Here is a 24,882-nt window from a genome sequence, read left to right on the forward strand (position 1 = left end):
AAAACAACATATATGAGGCTAAGAAGAACAAAGAAAATGCCAACAGGATTCACAACTGTCCTGCTGGAAACAATTACTATTGTACCACCAAATGATCTGATCTTCCAGAAGAAAAAATTAGTCTAATGAAGTGATCAGTTCAAATAAAAAAATAATAGATAGCACTTATATAGCACTTTAAGGTTTGGAAAGCACTTTACATGTGTTGATGCATTTGATCCTCAAAACAATCTTGTGAGGTAGGTGCTGTTATTACCCCTGTTTTGCAGATGAGGAAACTGAGGCTGAGAGAGATGAAGTGACTGGCCCAGAAACTGGCAAGACACAGCTTGCCTGAGGAAGGATTCAGAATCAGGTATCTTACTGATTCCAATTCCAATTCCTTCACTGTATCCACTGTACTGCCACTATTCCAAGGTGAAAAATATAAAATTAGGAGAAAAAATCAAAGAAAAGTGAAGAAAAGAAGGTGAGTGTCACAAAAGAGTCCCCACATGTAGCATAGCTTGGAGAGATAGGCCTAGGCCTTTTTTGGACATAGGGCAACCAGTGATTTTCTGACCACAGGGAATAGGAATGGCCTTCCCCCTTAGCTACAGAAGAGGTGAGTGGTTGATCAGGACCTTCCCTCTCCATGTCCCTGAGAGAGAGGGGAAGGGAGAACATCTCTTTCATTCAAACTAGATTGAATCTGTACCACAGGGGTTATACCTCCTACAGCCGAGTCTTCACTTCTCAGAGTCTGATGATGGCTCTGGGGAGGAAACAAGCCAGGGGTGCCAACTATACCCCACATGTCTCTATCCCTCAAGATATAGAGCTCATCTGCTTCACTTAAACTCCATGCCTCTCTCCTCTTTTTGACACAATTCACCAATCAATCCCAGTTTTACATCTACACAGACACTGGAATTTCCCTCATGGTTGTACATTTTGGAAATGTGAACCTCCTTAAACAGGGGCCACACATGTAAGTTCCTTAAGGACAGGACTCGTCTCACTTAATGCCTGGCATGTGGTTAGAGCTTAATAAATGTTTGTTAATCGATGGATTAAATTATCTGCCTGTGTACTACACAGTATAAAGCTGTGGACTAAAGTGTCCAAATTCAAACAGGCAAACATAATCATCAATCCCATAAAACTGTATTTAATGATATGATATTAATTACACAAAATTATTTTAATTCCAGACACTTATGAATAGACTATAAATAGACAGACATTATAAACAGAAAATATAGGAAAACTTTCATCAAGATTATAGAATTCAAAGGTTTTTCTTAGGGAACTTGTGATAGGTAATGGAGAAAACTGACTGAGGGAGTTAGACTAGATGATCTCAAAGGTCCCTCTCAGTTCTAAAATTCTATGATTCCAGACCTTGAGGCTATTTGAGAGTTCTTGAGTAATGGTTCCAAGGACATCTGTTTTGCTGCCATTTTTTCCCCTCATTGTAAATTTTTCTGTAGCAAGCACAGATGCCAGAGATTGAGCTGATGATCTTTTCATGTTTCAAAGTGGAAAATCTTCCTTTTGTCTTGAGTTATTACCTCAAGAATGAAACAAGCTACTAACCTTACACCCTTGATTTTATGCAAGGCATGATTGCCTTCAAAATACATTCACCAGCTTTGGACTTTATTTTCCATCCTACAATCTGTGTTGAAAGGTCTCAATATTTGGCTTAATTATTGACTTTACCTTTATTCCCCATTTATAAATTCAAAAGCCCATCCCAGCCACAAGTCTATAACAAAGGAATGTAAGCATTCAATATTTTTGTCTTTTTATTAGATATTTTGAAATGTTTTAGGAATAGTGTGCTTTTGCAATAATCAATAGTTTCACCTCCCCCACAAAAAAAAAAAAGTGAAAACAGATTGAACACTGAAGAGAGTGTTGGTTCAGGAGTTAGGAAGACCAGAGTTCAAATCCCATCTTAGATATTGCTGTGTGAGCTTGGACAAGTCCCTTAACCTCTGTCTGCCTCAATTTCCTCAACTATACATTGGGGATAATAGGAGCACCTAGCTCCCAGGGTTGTGTTGAGGATCAAATGTATGTTTGTAAAGCACTTAGCACAGAGCTTGGCATATAGTAGACTCTTAATAAATGCTTGTCCCTTTCCCTCTCCACTTACCTATTCCCATGACTGTTATCCTTCAAAACGGTCACCTTACTCATAATGTGTTTGGAGTTTCTTCAGAGTCAGTTCACCAGCCACACAAGAAAGTCAATACCTTTATTTTCCTATCTCCCAAATCACTTCCCTCTTTTCTATTTCTCTTTCCTTTAGGTATGCTCTTTCTTCCCTTCTCTATTTGGACCTCCACTTGATAGCAACAGGACTTCTAGAAAGAGATATCCTGGAGAATGGAGTAACTAGCTCTCACAAGTCTAGGAGCCAGAGGAAAGCAGAAGTGAGTGAGTGTTAGGGATTTACTTTTGTGCTGCCTGTTCCAAGTACCATAAATGAGTGATTCTAAGTGGTTGAGTTCTAAATAGGAATGAATAAAAGTTGAATTACTTGAGTTGCAAACATGAATTAGCAGAAGGCAGATTGTCATTATTCAAGAACAGTCTGAAGTATTATCAAAGGTCCCTTGACGAAGCCTTCTATCCGTGTACTTGAAATCTTCAGTATTTAAACTATTTATAAAGAATTAAGGCAAAGCCATATGCATGAGTTTTGAATTATTATAGTTCTTCCACTCCTTCCCCTAATATTTATGGGGCACAAAAAGATTCTACTTGGGCTTCTGAGCATCCCTAAATAGGCAATCCTAAATTGCCAAAGTGCTTGGGACTTGACAGTAAGACCTTACTTTGATCAGAGGCAGATGGGCAAGCTAACACATAAGCAGGGATTATTTGTACTTAATAATCCATTATCACTCATTATCTGAGTATTGGACTCTATTCGAGGGGGCTGCTGGAGCCAGCGCCAATCAGCACTGGAGAGCTAATTGTTAAATTTTCAGTGTGAGTATTTGCACCTTGGAAATAGGCAAACTATACAAATGAGGTTTTGAGTTACTGTTTTGTTGATTGTCTAGACTTCAGAAGTGATGGAACAATGTTAATAATGCAAATTAAACTCAAAAGGGCGTCTAGTGAATATTTTTTGAGAGTTATTAAACATTTACAAAAACACCCTTATCTCTATTCCCCAATTCCTGGGCCATTTCAGAGTTCAACCCTGACTAGCAAAGCCATCCTGAGTAAAACCGTTTACAGGGTGTGATTTGAGGAGGTATAGATAGGAGCCCCTGTCCACAAATCACTTCCTTTTTCAGGTGCAACAACACTACAAATGTAAGTCAAATTCTAGCAGCCCCTGTGAAAAGTTTAGTTTATCAACTGGGAACGGGGAACTAGATACGCTATGTTCCAGGCTGATTTATCATTTTGATGCTGTTATGTTAGAAAGCATGAGGAAAATAAATAAAACATAAAAATAAAAACTTTCCTGTGACGTTCTCAAAGCGCTTTAAGGATATGAGTAAATTAACTGCAGAGAGAAGGGGCTAGGCAAGAATAAAAAGCAAGCATAAATGCTCAAAAGCTCTGAGTTCGCTCATTTCATCAGGGAACATCTTTCCTGAAATTAACCAAAAGTTATGCTTGCCAGACGGAACCCACAGGGCTAGCGAAAAAGACAAGACCAGACAGATGAGAAGGCGTGGTCAACAAGCACAGTCCTACGCATGCGTACTCTGGCTGGAGTTGGACCCTTACCCGCTCCCAACATTCTTTGATGACCGGAGGGGAGGGGGAAAGAGGTGGTTCCTGCGCCTGCGGGTTGGGGGCGGGGAGTAAAGCAGAGGGAGGAACTGAAATTGCGCCTGCGTGTTAGTGCCTATCGGCAGGAAGCCTCTGGCGCTGAGGGGCGGAGACTCCCAGGCTGGGTGGCAGAGGGAGGAGTTTACTCGGGCCGCTGCCGCCCTGCCGCGCGCATTGTGCAGCAGGCGGGTCCCCGCGCGCGCGGCAGGGTCCTGGGCTCGCGCTGCTCCCAGGGATGGTGAGCAAGGGGCCGCTTCTACGCCTGCTGACTGCCGTCAACCGGAGGAGGATGAAGCTGCTCGTGGTCATCGCTTTTGTCGCCTACGTAGCCTGTAAGTGTGTGCTCATGGGGATGGATGGAGAGCCCCCATTCATTCATTGCAGGACACTCGTGGATGGGGGGGAGAGAAGGAGGTGGGGGGGCAGTGGTGGACGAGGTTCTCTTTTCCCCTCGTATGGGGGAGTCCTGGGCGGGGAGAGGGGAGGGATGGGAGAAGTGAGTGGCACTGCTGATGCAGACGGTAGTGTAGCTGTGGTTGCCTACATACTGCATTCTGAGTGGTGGTGGGGAGTGAGGGGTGTGTGTATATGTGTATATGTGTGGTGTGTGTGTGTTAGGTGCATGCTTCATGGGTGCAGGCGCTTTTAGCCTGGAGGGTGCTTTTCCAGCTTCCTAAGCCTTCCTTTCCACACCTGGCTCTACCTGCTCTTCTTACCCCTCCCTCTCCAAAACTCTTTTCTCCCCCCTCCCCGCTTTCCAGGAGACTCGGCGATTTTTGCTCTCTTGCAAGTAATCTGCGAGCAAACTTCAGCCCAGACCAAGTGAGACCGCTTTAGGCCCCGTAGGGAAGAATGCAACCTGTGTAGAGTTAACCGTGAACTTGAGACATGGAAGGGGGGGTGGGGGTGGGAGAGACAAGAGACAGGAGGCGTGTCTGCATTCTAAGGGTGGTAGAGCAGGGTGCAAGTTGGTATTTAGGAGAGATGGACGCGGAATAGGGATCATTTAGGGCCGTCATGGTTAGAGAGAGGCTTTTTCTTATATTATCTGGAGCTCTCCGAGTATAGGAGACGAATCCAGTGGTCGTGGAGGACTCGTACTGTTGCCTCAAATTTCTGATTTTCCTCCTCAGCATCTCCTCCGTGTGTGTGTGTGTGTGTGTGTGTGTGGAGAGAAGAGTCTGCTTACTGTGTGTGTTGAATGGAAGTCGAGCAGAGAGTAGCAGAAGAGGCTGGCAGAGCTCAGCTGCTCTGCAAGTGCCGGGTTAATGCCCTTTGGGAGTCTCTCTGGGTAACAGCTCAAAAAAGCCCTCCTTCTTTGTTGTTCTAGTCTAGAGAGAGTTGTGCCGCGAACAGCCACGGAACCCCGTAACACCCGCAGCCAGTCATCGGTGTTTATTAAAATAGGATAAAAATACTGTGCAGTTGGCAGAATCCACTGAGCTTAGTGTTTACACTGCAGGGAAATTACTCAGCATTTAACTATTCTCATGCTAAATTTTACTCACCAAGCCGAACCCTTCTTCCTCCCTCCGTTCTGTTCCCCTTTGGGAGGCAGAGTAGATAACTAATGGTGTGTCCAACCTTTTCCTGGGTTCCATTCAGAGTTTCTGAGTTCAGCTGGCAGTTAAGTGTAACATGTGTATCCAACCTTTTCCGGGGTTCAATTTAGTCCCTGGGCTGAGCTGGCAGTTAGTGCTACAAGAAGTAGCAGTGTGTGGACAAGATCTTAGTTCTTCCTGGGGCGGTGGGTTCCTCCATCTGAGTAGCTTTTTCATTGGGTGCTACTTGCTAAGTCCTCAAGTAAGAAAGGAAATGTTACTTGAAGGACCTGAAAAGTGGTGCGACTATTTTGATGAGAGATAAATCTTGAAAAAAGGAAGACTGAAGAGTAATGACACAGGACAGAGTGTAAATAGGGTTTGCTCTTTTTTCCTCTGATGGTTGTGGTTTTAGTTTGTCTTCAGTATACGACTCGGGAAAGACATCCTGCCGACTTAAGAAATGACTGGGTTTTGCTGTTGTTGTTTGTGGTGGTGGTGATGGTGGTGAAGGTGGGTGTGTAGGGTATTGGGGGGTGGGGAGGGTTTGGGGCGTGACAGTGTTGGTTAGAAAGCATTTTTTCAAGGAAAACATTTATTAAGCACCTGCTCTGTTCCAGGCACTCTCGTGGGCACTGGATATACATATGCAAAACCAAGAACCCAGAATGAAGTGAAAGTAGTTGTCTGTAGTTCCCTTCAAGGAGAAACCACTAGACAGACACAAACAGACATGAAACCACTTACTCTCCCAACCAAGTGGGAAAGGTATGGTTCCAGGGGAGACTGCAGCTTAGGGGAAATCCCTTTTTGTGGCACCTCCTCATGATGGGCAGTGGACAGGATATGATTAAATGTTCAATGGTGAGGTACAGGCTAACTCCTGTAGGAGTTGGGAGGGGGTTGTTGGAGAGACTTCAAGTCTTTGTAGAGAGTGGGCCCTGAGCTAGGCTTTCAAGCATGGATAGAAGAAATAAGAGGAAAAGTAGAGCATTCAAGGTGAGAACCCCCAGTTCGTTAATGTTTGAAAATAGAAGAGTTTGTTTGAAGAGGTAAGAAATAGGGAGTGATTGCAGATTTTGAGCAGAGTTGGGGTTTTTTTTGTTGTTGTTTTTTGGTAAGGCAAATGGGGTTAAGTGACTTGCCCAAGGTCACACAGCCAGTAAGTGTCAAGTGTTTGGTCTGAGGCCGGATTTGAACTCAGGTCCTCCTGACTTCAGGGCCGGTGCTCTATGCACTGTGCACCTAGCTGCCCCCCAGAGTTTTTTTTGTAGAGCACCATGAATACCTGTTAAAAAGCATTTGAGCTTTACTTGGTAGGTAATGAGGACCCTCTGAGAATTTTGGTGTGGAGGAGTGAAATGACCAGCTTTATACAAAAGGAAGATTAATCTGACAATGAGGTATAGGCTGAATTAGGGAAGAGAGAACCTCTAGAAATGGAACCAGGCTGACGTTTAGAAGGCTGTTACAGTACTTATTTCATTAAATAACAAGGGCCTTGATTTGGGCAGTGGCAATGTAGATAGAGAAAAAGAATCATTTCTAAAATACATTTTCATGGAAATTAACAGAATTGTCCATGATTGATTTGAAGCACAGGTACAAAGAGAGAAATGAGTCAAATGACTAAGACAACAAAGTTGGGAAGACAGAATCTGATTTGGAGGAAATTATTTGGACATTTTGAGTTGGAGGCAATGGTGAGACATCCCAGTGGAAGTGCCTTTTTGAAATTTTACTAGCCAGCCTTTCTTTGAATACAGAAATTGACAAGCATGTGTGACTCCTCTTGTGTTTCCGAGAAGATCAGGGAATCAAACAGATTTGGTAGCTTAGTTTATATTGTCTCCCATTGTTCTTGTCAGCTAATAATTTGTTCCCTTCCTATATCCAAAATCTTTGTAAGGCCCTACTTGGAAACTCCCCTTCAAATACACAAATAACACATCCATTTTTCCTCCTCCTTTCTCATGTTTCTCCTATCCTTTGAGACACTATTCTGTATCTTAGTGCCTCAATGATTCTTTTGACCCACCTCCATCTCTTCCTGTCCTGACTTTCTGTGGCAGTTAAGGACTGTTTTCCTAAGAGCCTCAAAGTTTGGCTGATCTGCTCCCTTGAATCTTTGCTACCACTTTTTTTTTAGAGGGTGAGGGTAGGGGTGGAAAAGGCAATCAGAGTTAAGTGACTTGCCCAGATTCACATATCTAGTAAGTGTCTGAGGCTAGATTTGAACTCAGTTCTCCTGATTCCAGGGCTGGTGCTCTCTCTACTGCATCACCTAGCCCTCTCATACTACCACTCTTTTCCACTCAGATTTCTCAGAACCCAGGTCCTGAAAAGGTGACAGGTTTTCATTTCTCACATTTCATGCGGTCCCTTACAGAGACACATAACCCTTAAGTTTTTTTTTAAGGATTTTTACTGCTAGTAGCTACAGAGAAGCAAAAGTTTTAGAATTAAACTTACAAATGAACTTTTAAAATTAAAAGTCTAAAGAGACTTCATTAGTACATTATTTCTCTGGTCTCTAAGTAAGTTGACCTAACTCTTAGTCACTTTTCTCCAACTGCCTGTTGGACATCTTGAACTGGGTGTCCTGTAGATATCTTAAATTCATCGTGCCCAAAACTGAACTCATTATCTTTCCCCCAAAAAACCCTTTCCTCTTTCTAACTTCCCTGTTGCTATCTAGGCATCTTTCAGTTGCCCAGGTTCACAACCTATATTTCATCCTCAATCTTTCACCCCCTCACCCCACTACATATACCAAATCCTCTTGATTTTTACCTTCTCTCCTCTGCCACTGCCACCACTGGTGCAGACCAGAATTGCATATCCAGTGGCACTGGCCTCCTTACTGTTCCTTGCACAGGACACTCCATCTCCAGGACTCTTAGAGTTTTCATTGCCTGTCTCCCATGCCTGGAATTCTTTCTCTCCTCATCTCTTTTTTCTGGCTTCCCTGACATCTTCAGGCCCCAGCTAAAATCCTACCTTCTGCAAGAAGCCTTTGCCAATTTCCCATTTAATGTTAGTTCTTTCCCTATGAGATTATCCCTATTTTATCCTGTTTGTATCTTGTTTGAACATTGTTGTTTGCATGTTATCTCCTCTGTTGAACTGTGCTGCAAGGGTTATTGTTTGCCTTTCTTTGTCTGCTCCACATTTTGCATGATATCTGGCACTCAGGAGGTGCTTAATAAGTGCTTCTTGACTCTCTGATTTGGTTTCTGGTCTTTGTTTTGTTCAATTCATCAAACATTTATTAAGCACTAATCCTGGTAAGAACTGGTAAGGTTCTTGGGATCTACACATTTTAGAAAAGACTTGAGCCACACCTTCTTCAAACTTAAAGTCTTGTTGGAAGATTTGATATATCTAGCTGTAACATATAAGTTCATTAGAAAGGTCCAAGCACAGTTCTTTGTGAGAGATTCAAGGGGAGGAAGTTTATAGATGAGAAGGTAGGGTGTGAGCAGAGTGTGGGGGGAGGAAAAATCGGAGAAAACGTCTAGATGGGGAGGGACTTCGAATCAAGCTTTCAAAGATGATTTGTAATTCAATGGTCTAGGCTTAGAATGCTTGGTAAAAGGGTTGTGGTAGGCAGTATGAAGCCACTGAACATTTTAAAATTAATAATAACATTACTATAGATAGCTTTTATTTTCTATCACCTACATTTCTCAATGTGCCATCCCCACCCTCTCTCTTGTAGAGATATCCTCTAAAAAAAAAAAAGACTAAAAAAGGGGGGGAAAGTTCAGTAAAATTAATCAACACATGGAAAAAGTTTGACATGCAGTTAAATGCATCACATATATACCCTTTAAACCTGGCCCCTTTGTACCTTTCTAATCTTCTTACATTTGAATCCTCACCACTTACTGTATGATCCGGCAAACATGGACCTCCTCGATGTTCTTTGAACAATATACTCTATCTAACTTTTACCTTTTCACTGGTTCTCCCCCCATGCCTGGAGTGCTCTCTCCCTTTATGTCTGACTACTGGATTCCCTGGCTTCCTTCAAGACTCAGCCCAAATTTCACCTTCTGTAAGAGATGTTTCCTGGTTTCTCCTTTCCCTTCTTTCCTCTCTTTGTGCCTTCTCTCTGAGATTACTTTTGATTTACTTACATTTTATGTATTTTATATGTGTGTGTGTATGTGTGTGTGTGTATATATATATATATATATATATATATATATATATATATATATATATCTATCTGATGGTTTGCCCCAAACCTAGTTCAGAATATGAACTTCTTGAGGCCAGGGACCTGTTTTTGCTTTTCTTGTATCCCAAGTGTTTAGCATACTACCTCACATATAGTAAGTGATAAACAAATGCTTGTTGACTGACTTATAGTCATCTCGTCACCTCTTCAGATCAGAGGGGGAGAAGTACCTTCCCCAAATGTCTATCTGGGGCCAAGCTTGGTCATTGTAATTTCACAGTATTCCTTTTTGATTGTTTGCTTGTCCTTATTTACATAGTCGTAATCATGTATATTGTTTTCCTGGTTCTGCTTACTTCATTATGCTTTAGTTTTTATAAATCTTTTCATGCTTCTCTGTATTTATCATTTCATAATTTCTTAAAGGCTATTGAAAATTTTGGCGCAGAGGCCAGATCTTTCCCTTAAGATAGACTGGCAATGGTATAAGAGTTAGGTTATTTTACTTGTCTGGGCAGGGGGTAGGGAGGTCCTATACTAGGGTGGTTGCAGCAGGAATAGAAAGGAGTCAGGGGAGTGAATGAAATTTCCATGGGAGAGAAAGTAGAGTGAGAGAACAGATCCAACTGAAGAGTCTTGGACTGGCACCTATCCTTGATCCCTAAGGGACAGGGGAAAATGTATAGAAAGCTAGAAAAACCTAAGGAGTATGATGTCATGGAAGCCGAGGGAGAGGAAGGTATCTCCAGTTGGGTATTTTGCTGATCTGTTTACTGCATCTCATGAGGTCTAGCAGGAAGGGGACTAAAAAGATAACTATTAGATTTGGTGATTAGGAGTTCATCTCTTCAAAGAGTGACTTAAGTAAATGAAGGGAGAGAGAGTAGAAGCCAAATTGCCTAGAATTAGGGAGAAAGTAGTTAGTGAGGAAGTGGAGGCATTGAGTATAGATGATTTTTTCAAGACATTTGATTGTTAGAGAGGGGAGGAGAGAAATGGGATCGTGGTTGAATGAGATTGAAGGATCAGAGGAAGTCATTTTTATGATTGGGAGGGACCTAATGTGATCTAGGGGAAAATAGTCAGAGGACCTGAATTTGATTCCTGCCTTTAACAGGTACTACCTGTATGACCTTGGGCATGGTACTTAACTCCTTAGGCCTCTTTTTCTTTTTGTGTACAATAAGGAATTAGAGCTAGATAACTCTTTGAATTGTCTTACAGTTCGCACCTTACTATGCTATGACTCTGTCACCCATGTTTGTAGACAGCTGGGAAAGAACCTGTAAGAGAAGGGAGATTGACAGTGTATATTACTGGGGAGGTGACTGCTGAGATAAGACCCCAGAATAGTGAAAGTATGTGGGAGCACGGGTACAAGTAAAGGGATAGTCCTTATCAAGGAGTTAGGGATACTGGTTACTTACTTACTCTCCTTATTTTTTGAAATTTACCTATCTGAACATGTTTCCTTCAGTAGAATGTAAGCTTCTTCAGGGCCAGAGACCATTTCATTTATTGGTAAGGAACAGCAAGAAGAGTAAATTAAGCAAAGGGAAAGTAGTAGACAATTTCACAGACAAGGAAAGTAATGTAAAATAAGACTGGCAACAAAGAAATTTATATTTGCTTCTAGAAGCAATAGAGAGCCATTGGAATTTAGTGAATAAGGAACTGGCATGGTTAGAGCTGCACTTTAGGAAAATCACTTTGTAAACTAGGTGGAGGATGGATGGGAGAGGTAAGAAACTTGAGACAGGGAGACCACTTAGGAGGCGATTGTAATAATCCAGGTGAGACAGGATGAAGATCTGAACTGGGATTGTGGCTGCAGAGAGAAGGAATGGTATGTGAGAGATGCTATGGAGCTAGAAATAACAAGATTTGGTAACTGATTGGATATTTGAGAGGGGAGAGAGAGAGACAGACAGACAGACCTTGGGCAAGTCACTTAACTTCTTAGGTCCTCAACTTCTTCATCTGTAACATGAAGGGTCTTGAGATGATGGTACTCAATTTGGATTGATGCTATTGTTGTTCAGTTGTTTTCAGTCATGTCTGACTCTTCGTGACCTCATTTGGGGTTTTCTTAGCAAAGATACTAGAGTGGTTTGCCATTTTCTTTTCCAGCTCATTTATAGATGAGGAAACTGAGGCAAACAGGGTTAAGTGATTTGTCCAGGGTCACCCAGCTAGTGTCTGATGACAGATTTGATAGATAAAGCATTTTCTTTAACTCCGTTGTGCTAGGTTTTGTGTTACACTAGGGGCAGGGGTGGTGTGTAGGGAAAGGGGAGGGGATACAAATGCAAGTAACCTAGTCACTGCCCTCAAGGAGTTTGCATTCTAATGAGAGAAGAAAGCACATAAAGGGCGGGCTCTAAAAAGCATATGACCCCAGGTCTGATGTGCTTTCTTCTCTGAAGATCCTTTTTGCTCTAAACCTTATGATCTATGAAGTAATAAACTTCTATGTAGCAGTGATATAACGTGTGGTCATGCTTGCATGTGACTGAGATGTGTGAAGAGTGGAGACTTTATGTTTGAATGGCCCCCATCATAAATACTTGAATCCTGGAGGATGGAGGCAGGCATTGGGGTGGAGAGGACGTTGTGAACCAGATGCTAAAGTCATTTAGAAATGTGGAATACTGAGTGACATGGGTGTCAGTAGATGACAGAAATAAGAATGGGGAGTGGATGGTATAAATAGACTGGATAGACTTCAAAAGGGGATAAATTATTGGGAGATGTGGGTAGAGGAATGGACTGGAAGTGTCAGTGGGAGGCTGGGAGTTTGCCATTCTTTCTGTCTAGGGGTGGGAAGTGGGAGGAGGAACGTCCTCTGTAAGTGTTAGAAAGAATGCAGTATCCTCAAGGGAGAGCTAATATTGAGGGAAAGCAAGTAGCTTGAAAAGTTGGAGGACCTGGTAGAATTTGAGAGTGAGGGGGTAGGGACTCAGTGGGTCCTGGGTGATGGTCCAGGAGATAGATAGGCACACTAGGTTGGAGTACACTCTACGACGGGGCAAGCTAGTCAGAATAGGGATGAGGATTTGGGAATTCCTTAAAATTTAAGGAAGTAAGTCAGAATAGGGATGAGGATTTGGGAATTCCTTAAAATTTAAGGAAGTAAGAATGGATAAGTAGGATTCTAGAAATTGTATTGGGGGAGGTGTATTAGAGTGGACTCGTCAGTTGAAGGGAATTGTTATGTCAGAGAATTTAGACAATAGGGAAACTTGCAGTTAACCTACTCACAAAGTTCTAAGAAAGAACTACAGAATTCTTGTGGTTGAGTTCCTGCTTTTGTTTTGATTGCATCTGTTAGGGTTATGGGGCTTCCTGGGATGGGAAGGGCTGGTAGCCCTACCTCAAGTGTTCTGTCTTGCACTATTCTTTACCCTACCCCCTCCATACCTCCCCTCTGAGTGGTTCTGTTTCCTCACCCCCACCCCCACCCCCGGTGCTTTATGGTTTCCAAAGTGCTTTTACAAATATTCTCTCATCTGATCACACAAAGCCCTGGGAGGTGGATACTATTGTTATCCGCATTTTATAGATGAGGAAAATGAGGCAGAAAGAGGTAAAGTGACCTGGCTAGGGTCATACAGCTAATAAATATCTGAGGCTAGGTCTTTCTGACTTCAGGGGACCCCTCCCTTTTTCTTTGATGCCTCCTTGCAGGCTCTTTAAGGGAACTTAGAATTTTTGGTCCAGTAGTTACCCAACTAGTGAGCTACAGGTCTCTTATTGCAGGACAGGTTCCTAAACCCATATACACACCATACATTGTCATTTTCATACCTATTTGAATCCAAGAAAATACACAGTATAACATGCCTTTCTGAACATGCATACTTCCTGTTGGTTGAATAAAATTATCTCCATATAGATATTGCTATTTTTTTCAGTTGTATGTAGGTTTTGTTGTGGTCAGTGAAGTACAAATTTATTTAAAGGAATTACTGAATTCATAACAGTTTTTCATCACTGACTTTATTTTCATATTCATTGGATACTAATAATACTACCATTATTAGGGTGGAGGTCCTCAAGGTTTTTTATATATAAAAGAAGGTACGTACATTCAAAAACATTGGGAATCACCAACTTACTTTTTCAGATGAGGAAACTGAGGTTTCTCTGAAGTTAAGTGATTTGCTCAAGTCAGACTGTCAAATAAGTAGCAGAATCAGAATTCCAACTCAGGTTTGTGACTCAAACCCACCCAGGTCTTATTTTTTTATCTTTGTGTCTGTTTCAGGTCCTTGCACCTCAGTGCCACTACCTAGTGGATATTTAAATAAATGTTTGCTAAATGAATGGATGAGAGGGCCGCAGGATTTCCTGGGAGAGTTCATTTATGTCTCAGACAGACTCCAGCTTGGTGCCTCATTCTCACAGCACATCCTGCTTCACAGAAGCAAGTCACCTTAGGTTATTCCCTGACATTTGGCACTAGATCATAAATTTCCTCGTGTTAGTCTCAGATTGTTTCATATGCATGTTTTCTCAGTTCTACTTGAGAGCAAGGCATAAGCCTCGTGCCATTTTTGTATCCCCACTGCATCTACGACAGTATGTCGTAGGCACGTATTTGGAGCTCAATAAATAGTATTTGGATTGAGGAATAAAAGATGCAGTGTCCTGACTCCCCCAGTTTTCCTCTAATTGGTTCAGAATACTCCTTTCCACTAGCTTGTTCATTACACTCAGTCTCTGGCATGAGCTCTTGAAGGATGGGGATGTGATTTATTCCAGTGTGCTCATTGTGCCCAAATTCTACTATAAGAAAACAATTTTATTGCCTCATAGCATCTATAATGGGATTTTATCTGTAGCACTTTTTTTCTTAAATTAAAAAAAAATCTAATTGAAAGATTTAAATTCATTTTTTTTTTGCTTTTATATCATTCTCATTTCTAAATATATACTCACCCCCTCCTCTATTCAGCAGGCCATCCTTTGTAACAAAAAAGAAAAAAGAAAGACGGAAATAAAATAACAGTTCAGCCAAACTAAACCGATCTCTGCTAAGAAGGGAAGGAGTAAATTCCTTGTTCTCTTTCCTCTTCCTGTGATCATTTCCCTGATATTACCTAGTTACTCTTTATTTTTCTTCTTTTTTGAACCACTCCTAGTCAGACTTGAAATAAGCAGAAACCCAAGCTTTGGTCCCCTCCTCCCCTGCTTACCCCCTCCAAATCTATGTATAAAACTTTGTTCACTTTTCAGGAACATATGACTTGCATAAATTGATGTATATCTGTATGTACTAGATTTTAAGGCTTAGTCTGTTAATTCTCCATTATGCATATTAATGGGAATAGGCTCATAGTTAATCTAAAAGGTATATTTGGCTTTGGAATGCATTATAATTTTTTTAAACTGCAGATGAACCTTTTACATTATGTTTAATTCATTAAAGTAAACTTACTCCTTGAGTACACACCAGCTGGGTGTAGAGAACATCCAGGCATAAACTAGATGGTATCTGGGATTTAAAAAAAAAAAATGCCATGGATAATATACAAAGCAGAGAGCCTGGATATAGGTTACAGAGATTCAGTTCAACGAGATTTTTGTGTTTGTTGTTGTTCAGTCATTTTTCAGTTGTGTCTGACTCTTTGTGACCCACTTTGGGGTTTTCTTGGCAAAGATGCTAGAGTGGTTTGCCATTTCCTTCTCAAGCTCATTTTACAGATGAGGAGACTGAGGCAGAATTAAGTGACTTGCCCCGGGAGGCATAGTTAGTAAGTGTGGGAGGTTAGATCTGAAATCACAGAGATGAGTCTTCTTGGCTCTAGGCCCAGCACCATCTACAGCAACTGATGATTTTATTAGCTTCAGAAACATAACCAATGTAGTTCTCTTTTCATTTGTAGTCAGAAATCTCAAGTATGTTTTGAGCAGAACTTTTAAATGAATAGTAAGGAATTTGGACACTGTGTACCCCATGTACTTAAGTCCATTTGTGTAATAAAAGGTATTTAGTTTAGCATATGATACACATATGTATGTTTATATGTGGTTTTTGGTTTTGTTTTTTTAATTCAGGGCCTATGATTTCATCTATGGGAGAGTACCCAGTGTGGAAACTCCCTCCATTGATGCAGGTTGGCCGGTGATCAGTTATTTAGCTTTTTAGACATTAGAGGCACTGAGAAATTAAGTGACTTGCCCACCATCACAAATCTAGTCTGTGTCAGTGGCAAGGCTTAAATGCAGGGGGCTAGGCGGTGCAGTGGATAGAGCTGCGACTTTGGAGGCAGAAGGATCTGAGTTCAAATATGGTCTCAGACACTTGACACTTACCAGCAGTGTGACCTTGGACAAGTCACTTAACGCCAATTGCCTCACCAAAAAAAAAAGCAAAAAAAAGACTTAAATGCAGCTGTTTTTGACTCTGGTAGTGTCTTAGTAAGATTAATCAGTATGTTTCTCCCACCTCCATTATAATTGTACTTAGATGAGGCAGCTAGGTGGCGCAGTGGATAGAGAACTGGCCCTAAAGTCAGGAGGACCTGAGTTCAAATATGACCTCAAGACACTTGACACTAGCTGTGTGACCCTGGGCAAGTCACTTAACCCCACTGCTTAGCAAACAAGCAGAAACAAAACAAAACAAAAATAAAATTGTACTCAGCACACCAGTATGTAGCATTCAAAGTTGGGCAGTAATGTAAGTGAGGGAATAATAAGAGGTAAAACCACCTGTAAGGATAAAAAATAATATTTTAAAAGAAGATTTAGGAAATCAATCTGCTTACCGGAAAACATTATTTCTAGCTCTGAGCATCAACATAACCTGATTTCTGTGGAGTTGCAGATATTTCTTGATATGACTGCTAGCAACAAACACGAGTTGCTACCTTCTTTAGAGGATGGGCCATTTTTCCTCATCTATCTTTCATTTTGAAGAAGGATTAAGAAAAAACCTTTTTAAGCAGAAAGACCTTTTGGACCCTATGTCTCCTTTCATGCAGTCTTTTTTTTTTCAGGAGTGTTACTATTTTTTTAATGGATGACTTTTGTCTTTATTTCACATTCATTTATTTTTTAATTTTTTTAATTTTTAACTTTCTTTTTTAATGGTATTTTTTCCAATTATATTTAAAGACAATTTTCAACGTTCATTTTTTTGAAAGACTTTGAGTTCCAAATTTTTCTCCTTCTCCCTCTTTCCCAAGATGGCAAGCAATCTGACATAGGTTCTATATTGACATGCATTTATGAACCTATCTTCCTCACCCTCTTCTCCCTATTTAGCCTTCTCTTTTTTTTTTTTTTTTTAAGGCAGTTAGGGTTAAATGACTTGCCTAGGGTCACACAGCTGGTAAGTGTCAAGTGTTTGGTCTGAGGTCACATGTGAACTCAGGTCCTCCTGACTTCAGGGCCGGTTTTCTATCCACTGCCCCACCTAGCTGCCTTAGCCTTCTCTTGTGCCTAGAATTAAAAAATAAAAATTCAGCAAGATTAACTAACATATTGACCTTGTTTGACAGCATATATAGCATTCCACATCTGTAGCCTCCTCCCTCTCCAATGAAAGGGAAGAGGTGTATTTTCTCATCTCTTCTGGGAATTGTAACTGCCCAGCACTCAATTTTGGTTTCATTGTTCTTTCCATTTAGATTGTTGTATTGTTTTCGTTGTTCATGCAGTCTTTACGGAAGAGATCGTATCTCACTGCTTTGGGCAGTTAAATATGTCATGGGTTAGCATATCTTTACACACAGGGTTATTTAGAGGGAAGTGGTATATAAACTATAAAGTGTTGTAGCAAGGTGAATGAATTATGAATATCTCAAACTCCACATACTTTCTCCTAGAACTCACTTGGTATAGTACAGTGTCTGATATTCTCTCCATTTAAATTTTTTAGAAATGACTAAGCTATTTCTGAGTATTATAAATTCTCAGATCAAATACTAAGGACCTATGGAAGAAGATACTATTCACCTCCAGAGAAAGAACTGATAAATAGAGGTATATATAGTATAATTATTTTTCTTGTGTATATATGTGTGTATGACATGTTGGCTTTCTCTAATATAGGGGAGAGAGGGAGGCAGTTTGGAACTTAAAATATAACAAAAAAAACCCTAAAATTTTAAAAATTTAAAAAATAGAAGACCATATTTCACAGCAACAGGAGGTTATGGGGGAACAGAATTTAGTGTCTATTGAAAAATTTATACGAAAATTCAATTGAAATAATATACCTGAGAGTTATTGCTCATACTGTGTCATTTCATGAATTCCAACAAAATTTAAGTCCCTAATGTGTTCAGGGTATGCAAAATAGGGAGCTAGAGGGTGAAGTCAAGATATGAAGACTGCCCTGAGGGAGCTTTGAATTCCCTGTCCAGCTTCAGCATTTTTCATTAATAATGTCTGTAGGATTTAGAATTAAAAAGAACAGCTCTAGTTGAAACCAAAGAAACAGAGCTGGAGAGGTGAAGTAGTTTACCCAAGGGGGAAGGGGAAGGAAAAAGCATTTACATAGCACCTACTATGTGCCAGACACTGCTAAAAGCTTTACCAATATCTCATTTGATCTCACAACAAGCTTATGAGATAGGTGCCTGCATTACAGTTGAGAAAACAGTTGAGGCTGACAAAGGTTAAGTAACTTGCCCAGGGTCACACAGCTAGTAAGTGTCTGAAGCTGGATTTGAATTCAGATCTTCCTGACTCCAGACCCAGGGCTCTATCCACTGAGTCACCTACCTGAGTCTTACAGGTCCTAAGTAAACAAGGGTTGTAGCTAAGCTAGGATACTTGATTGCTTCTTTTGTACAACTAAATCAGTTTTTCCCCCCTCATTATAGCTCTTGAGGTGAGAACTAGTATCTAAATTAGCACTAGTTTTCTGAGTGTATGTAGATAAGCTGTACCTGTCATATTGTATAGAGTTTAATACTAATCTCTCTCTAACTTTGTCATTTACACACAGGCTCTGCCATTGACTCTTACACTCATTAAAAAAACAAAGGTTCAAGCTGCCAAAGGATAGCAGAGACTTCGGGCTTGAAGCTAATCATGATGAGCCAACTCTGTGGGATTATTTAACTCTAAGGCTTGGGAAAAGAAGGGGAGAGGAGCCAGAAGGGGTAATGCTTCTTGGTAGCAACGAATAGATACAGTTTAAATGGACCTTGGAGTCCCAGCTCATGGAAATCCGAGGTCCTGTGGGATTTAGGCTAGGACAAGCACAAAACAGAAAATCTTTTTAACTGTAAAGCACCATTATCACCTTTTAGCCTTTGATCTAATGGGGATACCTGAAAAAAATAGAGGGAAGGGGTGAATGGGAACAGTAAAAAGACTGTAGCCAGAAGGGATCTCAGAGACCACTTAGACCATTTTACAGATGAAAAAACTGAGGCCCAAGGAGTTGAGGTCACACAGGTAGGAAGTCCAACCCCTGCAGCCATTGCCTAAGTGAGAAAACACTCTACTGCACCATTTTGCTGCCCTCCTGGAGTCAGGAGGACCTAAGTTCAAATCCAGCCTCAGACATTTACTAGCAGTGGAACCCTGGATAAGTTTGCCTCAGTTTCCTTATTGGTAAAAATGAGCCAGAGAAAGAAGTAGCAAACCACTCCATTGTCTGTGCCAAGAAAACCCCAATGATGGAAGAGTGGGACATGACTAATTGAATGAACAACAGCAGCAGCAATGTAATGGACACTGTGAAGCCTACAAATAGAAAAGGAAGGATTCCTGCTTCAGCTGTGGGTTGGGCCAGATGGCCTCATTTGTGTCTTGCCACTCTAAGGTTCTTTAATCTTCCTGTAAAGCCAACACTAATGACTCGTGACATGGGGGTGAACACGGATTCAAAAAGGGGCTTTTTTGTTTGTTTGTTTTTGTTTTTTGCCTGTGGAACAAACATGAGCCTACAGCAGGTCCTTCCTACCTAGCTTGAAAGAGTAGGGGTCTAGGGATGGACAACACACACCTGGTCATTCAGATGACCAGTTCAGAGAGGCTTATCACCAGTTTTAATCTGCATGCATGGAGGGAGTAGCCACACTGATGTTATAGGCCTCTAGATGACTCTGTGAATAAAGGGCAGGACAGTGAATCAGAAGATCTGAATTCAAATCCTGCCTCAGAAACTTAGTAATTCTGTGACCCTGGGCATGTCATTTAACATCTCCTTGCTTCAGTTTCCTCATCTGTAAAATGGGGATTTTAATTTTACCTACTACGTAACTGTGAGTTCCAAATAAGGTAGCACATATAAAGCATTTTATATAACACAAAATGCTACATAAATGCTGGGTGTTGTTATATTACTGATGAAATCACTGAATCTTAATATATTGAAGTATCAGAGCTAGCAATGGATGTGACTTAGGAAGATCAAGGTTTTAAATCCTAGTTTTGTTACTAATTGATGCTTGGGGCAAGCCACTAGGTTTTGATTTTCTCATCTGTATCTTTTAGGGCAGTTGTGAGGTTCAAATGCGTTATTTCTCTTTGGAAGCCATAAGGCCATATTTAAGTGTCAAATGATATTAGTATTACCTTTACAGATATATTTTTCTTTAACAAAACTTTTCCCCTTCAGTTTTCTAATGAGAAGACTGATTAATTTTCTTAGCTTTAGGGAAAGTGTTTTGTATTGCAACTGTACCAAATCAAAGCTTTTTGTATTTTTTCTATTTTGTGTTTTTGTATTTTTTCTATTTTGCATTTCATTACTTTTATCATTGCATTCTGAGGTGAATTTGATTTAAATTCCTTGTAGCCAGCTCTGTCTTCTTATGTATGTTTATGGTTTTTTGATCTGGAGGCTTTTTTTTGTCATTAATATTTGTCTTCAAAATAAAGGATAGATTTTGGTTTTTTGGCAAAGATCAACAACAGTCTTCTTCTTGGTGTCTCCCCAACCTTCCCTGCCTCTTTCCTCCTGACTTTTATGCCTATTCAGATTTAGTGTCTGAGATTGGTTTTTGAGTGTTTATTGGTTGGCCTCAGTTTCCCTAAAGTAAGTTTGAACTAGATGACCTCTGAAGTCCCTTCCCTGTTCTAAATTTAAGATTCTACGAAATAAATATTGATGCCTTTCTGAACTGGGAATGACATGTATGAGAGTGGAATGTGTTTGTCAAATGTTTCCTTGTCCTGCTGTGAGTATGCAAAAGCTGGGGAAATTTCCCATGTGAAGAATTGCAAATAGAAGAGTTGCCCTTCAGTTCTGTTTATTTCAAGTTGTTCAGAGAATCCTGTTCCCACACTGTAGTATGCAGGTAGTTTCTATGTAAATCTTTAGTTAAACATTGAGTTGAGATGGAGAACTTGCTAGGCCATGCCAGTATATTGGTTCAGGAACAGTGCTGAGTGCCTACGACATAGGCAAAGAGGTATGCCGTACCAGGAATACAGAAATTGCAAGGAGATACATCATATTAGGGATACAGAATGCTTCAGGAGGTACACTGTAGCAGGGATACAGAATAGTCACTATTTAGACATTCAGCTGGCTTAGGAGGTTGTAAGTATCACTGGTAGTTTATTTGTTTGTGCTTTATTTTTAGTCAAAAGTGGCTGTTTATTTTTGGTTTAATGGGAAATAATTACTTTCCATTCAAACTACTTCATAGCTTCCTGAATCAGTCCTCAACTTTCTCATGGGCATTTTAATGTGCACTGTATAACTAAATATTCTGAACTTTCAACATATATATGATTTTTAAAAAATGTAACACCGAATTTGCATAGTTGATAAAATAAGTTCACTTTGGGTTATGAGGAAGTACTTAAAGTAAAGGTGTGCCAGCTGAAAAAGAACCCACCTTGTACAGTTCAATAAAAAAAGCAAAAAATACGTCAGGAGAAGGAGTTCCATTAGAACAAGGATTCTTTGAAAAAAAATTAATTAAGCTTTTGTTGTTTGTATTGCCAAAATTTTTCTCACTATTCTTCTCCCTACCTCTCCCAGAGTCATCCCATAAAACAAATAGTATTATTAAACAAAAAAAGGAAAAAAGATAAAGAGACTTTTAAAAAAAAATATCAAAACCTGTTATTGATACAGTGAAAATGTCTGAAAATATGGTCAGTATGCCAAGCCAGTGAACTTTCCACTTCTGCAAAGGCCTGAGCTAAGTATGTCTTCTCATATCTCTTCTTTTGAGCCAAACTTGTAGAACAGGGATTGTTAGCCTGAATAGATTTCAGAATGTTTGTGAATTTGAATGAGGGGAAATTGCCTTTTATTTCAATATAATCAGTTTCTTTTATAATCATCTGTATTTTATTTTATGCATTTAGAAACATTATTCTGAGAAGGGGCCCATAGATTTCACTAGATGATTACCAAAGGGATCCATGTCACAAAAAAAAGGTGAATAACCCATGCACATTTAGATAAATGGATCTCCAAGTCTGATCTGTGGGCTACTCAGAGTCTGTGAGCATTCTTCTAGGTGGCATTTGGATTGGCTTGTGGGAGTAAAGTTTATAATATGGTGTTTATTATTTTGACTTAGCATATTCATTTAGCAAGTTTTTATTGAGAAGTTACTATGTTCTTAGTACCATTGGTGCTATGGGGCATAAAAAGTTATTAGATGAAGTTCATGCTCTAAAGCAAACTCAGAAAGATTAAATAGCTTTTTTTGCCAGATGTTTGGTATTCATTATGTGTGTACCTTGTATCTCTAGGTACCTGTCTCTGGGGCAAGGAAACTTTGATGGTGTCAGGACCTTTTCTTCTTCCTCACCTCTCTGACTCTTCTCTTCACCTTCTCTCCACACCTCCTCCCCATAAAACCCCATGCCAACTTGATTTGACATCTGTACAAATTCAGTGGTCCATTTTTTTTTTTTTTTAATCAAGAATACATGGAAGAGTCAGGATGTTTAGGCACAGAATCTAAGTTAAAAATAGATAATTTTTCATCCATCTAGGAAACTTAGGTATTTTGAAAACTAAATCATCTCCCTTCCCCTAGAACAAATATGAACGTGTGTATTGTGCTTGAACATGTTATGTATATGCATGTGTATATGTATCTATTTAGGAAAAATCGAGTTATTAAGCATTTATTTACATGTGGATATATCCATTGTGTATATGTGGATGTATGTGGATGTAAATTAGTATGACCATCTTGGATAGAGACTGGCCTTTGAGTCAGGAACTACTGGGTTTAAGTCATTCCTCTGATACGTGCTAGACAAATCACTTAACCCTCTAAGCCCCAGGCAATTTTTTTTTTTTTTTGGCAAGGTAATTGGGGTTAAATGACTTGCCCAGGGTCACACAGCCAGTAAGTTTCACATGTCTGGTCTGAGATCAAATTTGAACTCAGGTCCTCCTGACCCCAGGGCCAATGCTCTATCTACTCCACACCATCTAGTTGCCCCTCCCCACACGATTCTTGAAGACTTAAATTACTGAACATGCAGTGCTCGTCATTGGTAGGATTTTTCCTTACATGAATCTAATCTGCCTTTCCCCTTCCTCAAAAAGTGTGGATGTGTGTGTGTTTGTGTGTATTGAGCAAGAATGAGAGATAGAGCATGAGAGTAACTACTATGTGCCTTGTATCATTTAAGGTGCTATGAGGCATTGAAAAAAATTAATAGATTGGGAGCTAACAAGTAATTGGAGAGACATAACACACACATAAGGAACAGACAAGCATATAATGAATGAGTTGCTTATTTATTCATCATGCATTTTCTTGCCTCCCCAAGTAGCTAGCTAGAGTTTATGTCTGTATACACACATATATAGAGAGAACAACTAATTACCTATTTTATACATGTGTGTTCTACATGTGTGTTTCCCCTCTATATATGTATGTGTATACATACATTCACACATAGATACGTAATATAAAATAAATTGCTAAGTTATATGGCAAAGAATAGAACAGTATGCCCTCAGGTCCCATAGGAGTGATTCAAATAGTCCGTGCAAATGGAGTTACATGGTATATATTACCATTCTCAGGGAATTCTTCACAGAGGAGCTGAGATTTAAGACTGCCTAATCTTGCTGATGAGAGGGAAGGAGGGTGAAGATATGAGGGTAAAAATAGTGGTGCAGCATGAATAAAGACATGGTATGAGAGAGAACTATAAGAAGATGACCTGTCTGATTAGAGTGAAGAGGATGTGTTTGGCGACTAGTGGAATATAAGGTTGTATTGATAGGATGGAGCCAGATTACAGTGGACATTGAAAGGCAAGTAGAAGGATTGAGATTTGATTTGCCAGGTAATTGGCAGCCTTTAGTAAATGGAGTGAACATGCTGAAAACAATGATTTAGTTTAGGAAAAAAATAGATAGATGGATAGACTGAAGCATAGAGACTGGCATAAGAAAGACCAGCCAGGAGGCAATTTCAGTAATCTAGGCATAAAGTGATTAAGGTGATGGAGGATAGTGGTGGTAGGAATGGAATTGAAGGGATGAAACTGAGACATTTCAAAGGAAAAATCAACAGGACTTGATGACTAATTGCGTTGAAAGTTATAAAGAAGATGCAGTATTCCTGAGTTTCAGCCTTGGTGAATAGTGATACGAGTAATTTTCCATTATTAATTCTTATGTTTTTGTGTTTGTTTGTTTTTTTGGTGGGGGTGTGGGTAGAGTGTTGTCCAAAGCAATCAAGGAGGATGAGATTGGCAGTCTTTTGCTTTGTCCAAATGATGAAAACAGACATTTTATTAAGGTGCTTTGCTAGGTACTGGGTGCGGGGAGGAATTAAAACATGACTGTAACTAACCTTGAGACATAAGATGTATGTGGAAAATTTTAAAAAAAATTAATAGTGCATAAGAGACAATTCCAACAATGTAAGTTGATTGCTTCTTGCCTAGGAGGTAGTAGTAATTAGTGAAGAAGGAGTCCATGGCAAGCAGAGGAGGTTCAGGGTATGGCAGTGGGAGTGGGTAGAATAATAGCTTAGGAAGGAAGTTACCATGAAATAAGGCTCAAAATGTTGGTTCGAAAGACGCTGTTTGGGAAACTTTTATTATTTTATTTTTTTATTAATAAATTTATTTATTTTTAGTTTTCAACATTTACTTCCACAAGATTTTGAGTTCCAAGTTTTCACCCCATCTTGCCCCTCCCCCACCCCCAAGATGGCATACATTCTAAATGCCCCATCCCCTAGTCTGCCTTCCCTTCTCTCTCTCCCCCTTTTCTCTTAACCCCTTCCTCTTCTATTTTCCTGTAGGGCAGGGTAGATTTTTGTACCTCATTTCCTGGATTTTTTATTTCCCAGCTGCATGTGAAAACATTTTTTTAAACATGTGTTTTTAATACTTTAGGTTTCAAATTTTCTCCCTTCCTCTCTCCCCACCCACCCTCATTGAAAAGGCAAGCAACTC

General features: G+C 40.1%; 1 protein-coding gene across 2 annotated transcripts in view; it reads left to right on the forward strand.

Moving 5' to 3' along the window:
* Positions 1–3,976: 3,976 nt before the first annotated feature.
* Positions 3,977–24,882, forward strand: part of LOC114046228 (UDP-glucuronic acid decarboxylase 1) — a 148,350-nt gene continuing 127,444 nt past the window's right edge. For both annotated transcript variants that reach the window (XM_027866468.1, XM_027866469.1), the window contains exon 1: positions 3,977–4,118. In XM_027866468.1, the coding sequence (XP_027722269.1) occupies positions 4,022–4,118 (97 nt within the window). In that variant the 5' untranslated portion in view covers positions 3,977–4,021. The remainder of the gene's footprint in view (positions 4,119–24,882) is intronic.

This window comes from Vombatus ursinus, unplaced genomic scaffold, assembly GCF_900497805.2.
Source record: "Vombatus ursinus unplaced genomic scaffold, bare-nosed wombat genome assembly UNPS02014781.1, whole genome shotgun sequence".
In the NCBI taxonomy this organism is placed as follows: domain Eukaryota; kingdom Metazoa; phylum Chordata; class Mammalia; order Diprotodontia; family Vombatidae; genus Vombatus; species Vombatus ursinus.